Source organism: Triticum aestivum, chromosome 5D (assembly GCF_018294505.1).
Source record: "Triticum aestivum cultivar Chinese Spring chromosome 5D, IWGSC CS RefSeq v2.1, whole genome shotgun sequence".
Classification (NCBI taxonomy): Eukaryota; Viridiplantae; Streptophyta; class Magnoliopsida; order Poales; family Poaceae; genus Triticum; species Triticum aestivum.
In genome coordinates this window covers 457,267,275-457,277,318 of record NC_057808.1, presented here as the reverse complement: position 1 = coordinate 457,277,318, position 10,044 = coordinate 457,267,275, and the positions used below count along the sequence as shown (strand labels likewise).

The window sequence follows — 10,044 nt, the reverse complement described above, 5'->3', positions numbered from 1 at the left end:
TTTATGGATCTGGATGTATCTTCGGTTTGCTCCGGTGCTTATGGTCGTCACTAGATGGTTTATGGATCTGGATGTATCTTCGGTTTGCTCCGGTGCTTATGGTCGTCGCTACGTGGTTTATGGATCTGGATGTATCTTCGGTTTGCTCCGGTACTTATGGTCGTCGCTACGTGGTTTATGGATCTGGTTGTAACTCTTTTTCCTATGCGATTTAGATGTTCTCTTTTTTCATGTGATCTAGATGGAACTTTTGTTAGTACTACCTGAGAACTGCCACGAATAGATCAGAAGTTTTTTTTCGCAAAATAATAGTAATAATACGGTGAATCTAGTTGCTCTTAACGCAACTTGATTTCGGATTGAAAGGAGTCTCAAAACATCCTCGGGGTCCCATTAAACGCGGAAAGCGAAACCCTGGTTACCTCGGGTGATCGTGCATCACCTCAGGCCATCACCGAGACCCGCGCGGCGCACGCGTCTGGACAGCGAGCCTCCGCTCCCCTCTTCGAAGAAAAAGAAGAAGCGGTCAAAACACGGCAAGTTGGCGCGCCGTCGCCGTCCTCAGGTGCCCTCCGGCCGACCGCAGCTTCCCCGCCTTACTTTCAGTCTTTCACGACCAGCCCACCACCCCACCCCAAGGCCACCCAGCCAGCCACGGAGACCTCACCGGCCGAGACGCGACCACCACCGCCGGTCACCGTCCGGGGTCCCTCCCGCGCCTCGCTGCCGCCCCGCCGTTGGCCCGGGGTCGGCACACGGCCGCATCACGCCTCACCTCACACCAGGCACGCGGGGCAAGCAACCACGCCGTCACCGGGGACCCCCCCAAGATCGAATCACGATCAGTCGGTCACACGATTCACATGACACGCAATCCATTCATACAGCGGGCAACAACAACAACAAAGCAGGTAGGCGTGTTCCACAGGGTGATGGATGATGATGATAAAACTGAATGAAAGAGGGTCTTGACTCTAGACACAAGGCAAAAGCGACCGAGCGCCGGCACACGAAGGTTCTTTGCAGAACAGTTTGTGAACTAGTAACTACAAACTACTAGACGAAGGACCAGTTGACGAACATGAAGGCGAGGCAGTGCGGCGCGTCGTCGTCGCCCAGCACCTTCCACGCCACCGCCTGCTCGTACGACACCGGCCGCCCCATGCTCGACACGCACACGCCGCCCGGGAGGTACGCGAAACCCTGAAAAGATGCACACACACACAGCAAAGACAGTTTGAGTTTCAGCACATTGCTGTTCATCATTCAGAACGGTGGCTGGCTCTGCCTGGCTACGTAGTACGCACCTGCTGCATGATCTTGGGGAACTCGGAGCACAGCGCCTTGCGGCCGTCGTCGTCGAGGATCTTCTCGAGCGAGATGTCCTGGAGCGCGATCAGCGTCGTCTCCAGCATGTCGAGCCCGGCCTGATTGGCGAAGGTGAACACCGGAGCAGCCTGAAATTGTTGCAAGCCAAACATTTTTGTTGTTAGGCCCAGACAGCACCAGTGTGAATATATGTGCTGTGACAACATGATCAAACACGCAACCGACCTTCAGGGAACAGCACATGATTGAATCCGAGTGCTGCCACAGCGCCTTCAGGGAAGCGTCCGCGCTCTGTGACTCCGTGCATAGGAGTTCCGCCCCAGTGTGAAACCTGGAAGTTTTTCACGCAACCAAATTACTTCTCCATTGTGATACCATGGAGTAATAGTACAGGCAGTGCTGCTAAGATGAAATGGATAAATGGCAACCATCTTCAGAGTGAGGGAAAAAAAAAGAGACAGCCATATACCTGTAGCTCCTGCCGATCCACCTCGCAAGCGTGTGAGCCTCAGGAGATCCTGGAGGGTTCTTCATTTCAAGCTGTCCACCAGGGCGGGAAGGGGCTATCGCCATGGCCACTCTCTGCACCGATGCCACAACAGTCCTCACATACTGCCTCGCCATTGCCGCAACACTCTCTCGAAGGTGGTTCTCATACGAGAACTGGAAAGCAATGGTAAGCACTGATCTTGTGTTGCTGGTGCTGGATGCGTCGCTGGGAGCACGAGTCCCACCAGGTCCAACCTCAAGAGTGGATGCAAGGTCAAGTGTACGTGTCGCAGATGGTGCATCCTACAGTTTTAAGTGCATAACACCAAGTTAGTTCAGTGTTAAACAATAGACAAGATCAATGTTACCAGTGCAAACTATACTAACCGTCTTGGCATCAAGTGGTATCACACGGAAGCCTGACGGTAGCAGTGGAGCATCATCAGCGAACGATTCATCAATCGGCGCAAAGACAAGCTGTGCACATGCACCAGCAGCATTCTCATCAACACCGCTGCATAACTGCCATAGAAGACACAGATTCGTAAGGGCGGTGCAACAAATAAAATGAAAATGATGCAAACTAGCTAGTGCCGGCTGAAAGGATACCTGCAGAAGATACATATCTCTTGATAGAACAACTTCATCATGACAGAGACTGTGTCCCTCCAGTCTAATAACCTCCAAGAACTGCAATTTAAGAGGTTAGTTTAAGGGACGAAGACCGGTTAAATATGAGTACAAGACAATGTATAAGAACTTAAGCGAACTTGAAATACCTCTTCATGCTCTAAGGTGTGTGCAAGTGGCAGTATAACCTGACTGCCCATAAATCCACTCGCTCGTAGACCAGGAACTGCATAAGGACTAGCTCGCAAAGCAGCGGCAGAATAAGCATCAACACCAGGATCAGCCCATTCAGAGCGGTGCTCCCTCAGAAATCGTACTAGTAGAGCGGGCGGTACATTCTACATGATGAAACCAAGTTCGCCAGGCTCAGTTATGGTCAGGTCACACAAGCATCAACACATCCCCCCTACTAAATAAAACGTAGATGGTTTACGAGTAAAAACCTGCAGCAACATTGAAGCCTTGGCACATAAGACGCCGCCCCCAATTGCAGTAAACATCTGGGAGGGGTTGACATGAGATCCAGCAAGTTTGTTTGGAGATGAGTTGATAGCAATTGTAACATCCTCAGCACCATCACTGCTCATCAGTGACCAGCCATCATCCAGAAATCCATTAACAGCGTCGTTGAAGCCTCTGCAAAACATGTCGAGGACCTTAGTCATGGGGCATGTATGGGATATCTTTTGGTAAACTAAGGTGGTGTGAATGGCATGCACGGAATATTAGAGCATTGCCACAAACCTGCTCAATCTCTGACTAAATGTTCTTAGAACTGCTGGCTGGCGCCCCCCTCCATAGGGCATTTCTCCACTTGATTCATGAGCAATCTGCCTAATGTGACGCAGAGCCTGTAAAAAGTGGACAAGTGATTGTCACTTAATAATTCATATCTTAGTGCCACAGGAACAGGCAAATGCTTAGCACAGACAAAATCCTAATGAAAATGCAATGGTAGAACATACAGCAATTGTCATCTTCTGCGCAAGAATCTTTGGAGACTCATAAAGTGGTCTAAGGACCTCAGGCACACTCCAAGCCTACAAAGAGATAGGATTCTAAGATACAAGTACATATTATGAAAGTTGCAAATTTGATCAAGTATAATTTTGCTTACATCCAAATCAACATGATCTACAATGTGGATCATGGAGCCACCCCCCTCGCAAGGGCGTATTAAATAGCCACTAGGTAGCACCTCGGCTCGGACAAAATTTGGAGTGTTAGGTCCTGATGGACCGCCAGTGGCTTGAGTCAACGATCTCTCACAGATCTACAGAAGAAGGCAGTGAGTAACGGTTACCAGATCTCAGCACAAACAATATTCTGAACAGTCAACCTAGTAGCATTAACATGGCATCGCAAATGTTACAGTGTAAAGTGTAACAAAAAGTCGTTTGATCCAAACAGACCAAGCCCAACAGAGAAGTTGACAAACAGATGAACAAACCAACATAAATGTCATAATCAATTAATCATAACAAGCAATGAGACATATCAATACCACAAGACTGCCGTCTTCAAGACCGCTAGTGTAGCGGAGAATCCAGAAGTCACGCGGTGCCGCCAAAGTTGTCGGTGCATAAGTCTACATAATTGGAAGAACAATATGTTACAGTCAACACAGAAGACCATATCCAAATAAACCCAGACAAGGGAACCCAAGTCAACTATAACTTGCAAGAGGATGCAATACCTGCATGTAGATAAGCTCAATAGTTCCACCATTACCCGTAGGGATAATTTGGAGCACATCCACACACCGACAGTCACGATACCAAGAGGGGCGATCCTTGAGGATCTCGGCAACCTGTGTGGTAGTAGTCTGTTAGCAGGTGTCTGCTGAATGGAAACAAAAAGGCTCTGTGATGATGAACAACAACAACGTACCTTTGTGGGCTCAAGGCTCACAAGACCGCAAGCTCGGGCTGCTACGCCACTACAATTGTGCGAAACAGCAATGATTCCAATGGAATCCGGACCAGGCTGTAAAGAAACACCGATTTTAAATTTACCGGGTATAAAGAAACTGAAATAATCAACGCATGCCGGAGTTCCACCAGTTGGAATTATGACATTACCTTCATCCCAACCATTTGCACCCAATCGACAGCAGTCCCCGTCGCCTTGGACAGGAACTCTGCCAATGTCTCCTCAGCGATAGCGAGTAGACTGTAACAAACATAACAAATTCAATCAAACTTAAGCAAAATGACATGCAAACATCATAAAAAAGTGAAACTGTAATTACCCTGCTGGGTTGTTCGCGTCCCTTTGCGGACGCGGAACTACTGCGTTCTGCTGCTGCTGGTGCTGACCACTAGTAACAACAGACTCACAGCTTGTGTCTGTAGTCGCTACAGAAGGCTGCAAAGCATCATTCAACAAAAGTTTAGGCGCAGGAGCCAACGATTTGAACAGCAGATAATGCATGAATCCAACACGAATTTGCATTTATTTAGAAGATAACAGTAGCATTCACAGCCCACTAGCCCCGAGGTTTCAAATCAGAGGCCATAACAGTATCCAAGAACTCAAAACTGTTCCTCCTGCTGAAATTATTATCTCTTGGGGAAAAACTCAATGCAAAATGTTCACACGATTTGAGTATCAAGTGATGGGACAAAACTCACATTATTGAGGTGCGTCCGCATGTAGCCGTTCTCGTAGACGAGACGGGACACCTGCTTCTGCAGCCTGTCGTTCTCCTCCATCAGCAGCTTGTTCATCGCAGACAGCTTCCGGTTCACAGTCTGCAGGCGAGAGGCCTCCTTCCGTTGCTTCTCGCGGCACCTACAATCAGAACATCAATCAATCTTGGCAGCCACACCAAAACAAGGGCTGCAAAAATGTCACTTGCTCATGAAGAAAGCCAAGACAGCGATCTTCGACGCGCGCACGAGATTCCCGCGTCGTTGCTAACATTTTTGACATGTCACATCTCAGGTGAGCACCAAGTGTGTTAGGTGTGGAGGCATTGCAGCTACAAAATGCTCTGGCACGAAAGCAACTAATACTATGATCTAAAATCTGAACAAGAACACAAAGCTCTGAAGATAAGAAATGCTCCAGAAGGATCACACTTGTTCAGCGAAGATTCAGCAAAAGAACAGCTCTTTTTCTAGAAACAAGAAGCACACACCAAAAAAAGGCACGCCACAAATGGCAAAAACATGGTGAAAGGCATTTAGGGCAGGACACAAGGACTCGATTTCTGGTATTGTCGAGGAACCATCACGAAATCTTAGCAACTTTTAGACCGGTGGAGCCAAAACCAGACTCTAATTTGGGCGCGGCATATGCTACTACTAGGTGCGTGGGTGCCTGCTTCCACGCCCAAATACATCCTGGAACCACTGAGCAGAAACGGGCGAAACGGAAAGCCGCCGCCTGGAAAGGAGACGTGGATTCTTCCTGGAGCCACTAACTAAGCTCGGTGGAAGGATCAGCACCGGAATCAAAAAGTTGAGGACCGAAGCCAGATTTTTAGCCACGGGGGCCGGGCAACCACAAACCCAAGAAAAGACGGCCAATTTCGAGCACCAAGAAGGAGCGGACGCGAGCGGTGAGCCAGATCGAGAGGCGCGGGCGAGGAGGACGCACCTGCGGTTCTGGAACCAGACCTTGATCTGCTTGGGCTCGATGTTGCTGAGGATGGGGCACTCCCGTATGAGCTGCTGCCGGCGCAGCGAGCTGGGCTTGGGGCACTCGCTGTAGACGCGCTCCAGCGCGTCCACCTGCTCCGGGGTGTAGCGCACGTACTTGCCCGTGTCCACCTGCGGCGCCCCGCTGCCGCCGGGCGACGACCTGTCCCGGTCCCGGTCCCTGCCGCCCCCGCCGTGCCCGTGCACCACCATCGCCCCCGCCATCTCGAGCCGGCTACCGGGACGACCGCCGCCGACCGAGTGAGTAGTAGTTGTTGTTGTAAAGAGAGGTTGAGCCAGGGCCAGGGGCGCCGCCGCGTCATGCCCTCCGCGCGCCGCCTCCCGTGGACGCCATAGCCGTGGTGGCGGTGGTGGTGGTGTGCGGAGTCGTTGCGCCGGTGAGGTGAGGTGGAGGGGAGAGGGGAGCGCAGGGAGAGGGAAGGGAAAGGCAGTAGTGGAGCAGAGCGCAGAGGAGATGAACAAAGGGAAAAGCAGAGCCCCGAGCTCTTGTTTATACTGCTGGCCTTCTCCTCGTCTCCCTGTGGACTGTGGTCTCCCCAGGGGCGTTTCCGTAATTTGAGCGCTTTTTCGTTGAAATGTATTTTCCGTCCATTCATCTTATTTTTTGAAAATAAAAAAACTATATTCGTCAACGAATTCAATGATTCTCAAAATATGGTAATAAAAGAAATTCACGATTGGAAACATGGCATATTATCTTCACCAGTGTCAAAAACGCTCTTATATTATGGGACGGAGGGAGTACGGTGGTACAAAATAAAAACACTCAAACGAGTGTTTTAATTTGTGTCACTGCGCCACAATAACGCTTTTTGGATTTTCTTTGAGCTCAGGCGTGTCGTACAGTGATCCAAGTGACTTGTAGAAACAAAAACATTTGACTATAGGCCCACAAATCAAACATGTTCCGTAGCAAAAGAATTGAAATTGAACTTGTACAAAATTACATTTGAATTGAAGAAGATCATAGAGTAAAATTCACGATACCGTAACACCCAACTTGTTTTTGCAAAACCTTAAAACACAAAATGTAGAGTTAAGCAAATTCTCGAGCTACTCCATTACATGTTTTGTTCGCATTTCGGACGCATTAGCAAAAAGAGCCAAAACGCCCTATTGCCTGGGAGATAACGATTTCGTGGCACCGCACGGGTCTAATTTTGCAGCAGATTACATAAATTGTCAGTGCATTTTTGATGAAAATTATCGTAATGTATACAATCAGTGCCTCGCCTACATTGTTTTTCATTAGGTGCCATGCATGCTTGGCTAGAACTACGAAGTGTTCAGCTACACTTGTATAAATCCTGGTTCCGTAGGATTAAAATGGGCATTGCTCTCTCTTTTAGAGGAGTAGTTTTCAGTTTTCAGGGCTCGAGAGGGCGTGTGCGCTGCCTTGGTGGCGCCATGCTTTTCGTGGCAAGCACATGGCCACGCCACAAGCATGCGTGCTCATTCATAGTCAGTCATAGGGTGGGTAAATGCTTGCGACGGGCCCCGTGCTGCCGGGCTTTTGGAGGTGAGCGTAAACACAAAGCACACCTGCCCTTCCCGTTCGTCAGTGGTTTTCATATCGGGTCGATCGACGTAATAATCATCGTTAAAATAATTTTAATAGGAAAGACCACACTAGTAAAGTCGCTATATGTCCTTCCACCGTCATAATTTATGGAGTGCGCCACAAATCGAGCGAGCCTTCATATTTGTAGACTGGGGGCGGTGATATGGAGCAGCCTCCATCCGCAACCACTCGCGCGGGAGGGAAGTTTCGGTCCGACCTCTTCCTCTTATGCGCAACCTCGTCAATGATGTCGTCATCCTCCATATGGCTGCTGCTTCCGCCCATGCAAATGCCTCAACTTTTTTCCAATGAAAAGGAGTGGCCGCCAACATGTTCCGCACCCGTTTTCACCCTGTACGTGGAAATCCGCCCTTGTTTCATGCCGGAGCGAACTCATTCACGGGTAGGTAAACCATCATCGTTGTTGTCGCCACTCACCCCCTAAGCCAGTTGCCATCCCTCCTGCTCTGTTCCCCTTCCCTGCCGCCGCAATAATCACTCAGTCGACCATGTCAATGCGACTGAGCCCTCCCCGGCATGATCAAAGAGGACTACAAAGAGAGAAAGTCTTGGGGAGAGGGAGTGGAACTACCCTGAGTGGGTCCGAGACTATGTGCGTTGTAAGGCTAAATAAGCCGTCAGCTGCACCTGCTTCCCTGCTGCCTCTACCTAGTTCGACCGCACTCGACGAGCGCCTTCGCAAAAATGGAAATCACACTCACCATGGCCTTAAAAAATGTGGTCGTATCCCGCATTCATTGACCACCTGGCCGGGGAAGATACGACAGCCGAAGCCTCCCTCACCCGCAAGGTCACTTCCAGAGGAGGAAGAGCCTGTAATTCAATCATTAAAGAATCATAGTTTTAAGGTTGTCCAAATCAAAGTTGTAATCCTTCTTAAAATCCATTTCGTAAATTCATTTTGAAATCCTAGTTAAAAACTTCCATCGTTTAGGTGGTCGGCGTTTGTGCCAACGAGCGTCGATGTGAGATCTTGGATGCCGGCACAGTGGCCCTTGAAGGTGGGATGCGCGTGCGGCTCTCCGGCGAGCCACGCGGCAACGGTGATGGATGTGCCCTTCGCTATGTGGATGGTGTGGGGTGCAGTGGCGGGTGGTCCTAGTAAGGCTGCTATCAGTGTTGGTGGCTAATCCTTGATCCAGATCTGGAGGCCCAGATCCGCCGTGACAAATCTCCTATCGGGGTTGGCTCGATGACTAGGATCCGCGACAATTAGATGTCCCGAGCGAAAGTGCAACGCTTCGGCAATGGCGGTGAATATGCCTACGGGTGTCCCGCCCCCCTCGGGGGCAAAGTCGTGGGCCTCGAGTTTACGGATCGCGAACTGGAAGGTTTCATCACAGGGACGTGAGTTCGGAGGTGATCTGTGGCACGTATGTGTGGGGGCACCGACCCAACTTTCCTTTAACTTTCGCTTTTCAATCAATTATATCTTTTGAACTGAAAGTCCGATTTATTTTTCGATTGCATGTTCATGCTCTTTGTGACGGGGGCTTTGAAATAAGACCACCTCTGAATACGTTTTGACAAGTTTACAAAATTTCACTAAGTTTCACCTACTGAAACTTATAGAAACGAATGATAAAATCACCATATTGTAGAAACTAAAACTTAAAACCATGCAAGGACTCAAACGACTCTGCGGATCTCAAAGCAATCGCGCGGCCGGACACGGCCGGGCAAGTGCGTGCCCCTGCAAAATTCTCGACGCGAGTTCTTTGATTGTCGGTTCCTAGGTTTCTTTTAGTCGTGTTTCGGCCACTCACCGTGCGGCTCTTATCTATGAACCGGAACCTAAACCTGTTCTGAGAATTTTCGACCGGAGGAGACCAGCCATGCATGCATGCATAACCCAAGGCAAAGCAATGACGAAATATGCTTCTGGATTAATTTCACATCGACTCCAATACTGTGGCCTCTGCTGGCTGCTCTGGCACGTAGCATGTTCCAAGTTAAAACCCAAACAGTTTAACAGCATCTCTCCTGCCACGCACAGTACTCCTATATAGGAGTAGAATAAAATCGCTTCCTGTTGCTGCGCTACAAAACAAGCAGCACAACGAAAACCGGCCCATGAGAGGGGGCGCTTTTTTAGACGAGAGTGTACACAACTATTCACATATACTGTTCGACAGTCGGCTCAAAAAAATATACTGTTCGACAGACTGATACGATTCCAGTGGAGTACGTGAGCGCGCTGCTCCGCCTAGCTAGCTAGCCAGCCACGGTTGTCTGTCCGTGATGCCGTCGTCGTCTATGCGCTCGACAGTGCTGTCCTGTCAATCAGTGCAGGCAAATTGTGTGTTCCGTATGTGAGTGAATCTTGCGCTTTACAAAATCCTGTCTGGC

At 49.5% G+C, this 10,044-nt stretch overlaps 1 protein-coding gene across 1 annotated transcript; it reads right to left on the bottom strand.

The window, feature by feature from the left end:
• Positions 1-858: 858 nt before the first annotated feature.
• On the bottom strand, positions 859-6,577 carry LOC123122730 (homeobox-leucine zipper protein HOX32). The gene is made up of 18 exons (XM_044543060.1): positions 6,052-6,577; positions 5,082-5,241; positions 4,700-4,815; positions 4,530-4,620; positions 4,339-4,434; positions 4,145-4,258; positions 3,953-4,036; positions 3,566-3,721; positions 3,414-3,488; positions 3,193-3,299; positions 2,892-3,084; positions 2,598-2,786; positions 2,428-2,508; positions 2,206-2,340; positions 1,799-2,121; positions 1,555-1,660; positions 1,308-1,457; positions 859-1,203 (listed from the first exon to the last, which is right to left on the bottom strand). Exons 1-18 carry the CDS (start codon positions 6,315-6,317, stop codon positions 1,057-1,059), a joined length of 2,589 nt encoding a protein of 862 aa, XP_044398995.1. The 5' UTR covers positions 6,318-6,577; the 3' UTR covers positions 859-1,056.
• Between the last annotated feature and the right edge of the window lie 3,467 nt (positions 6,578-10,044).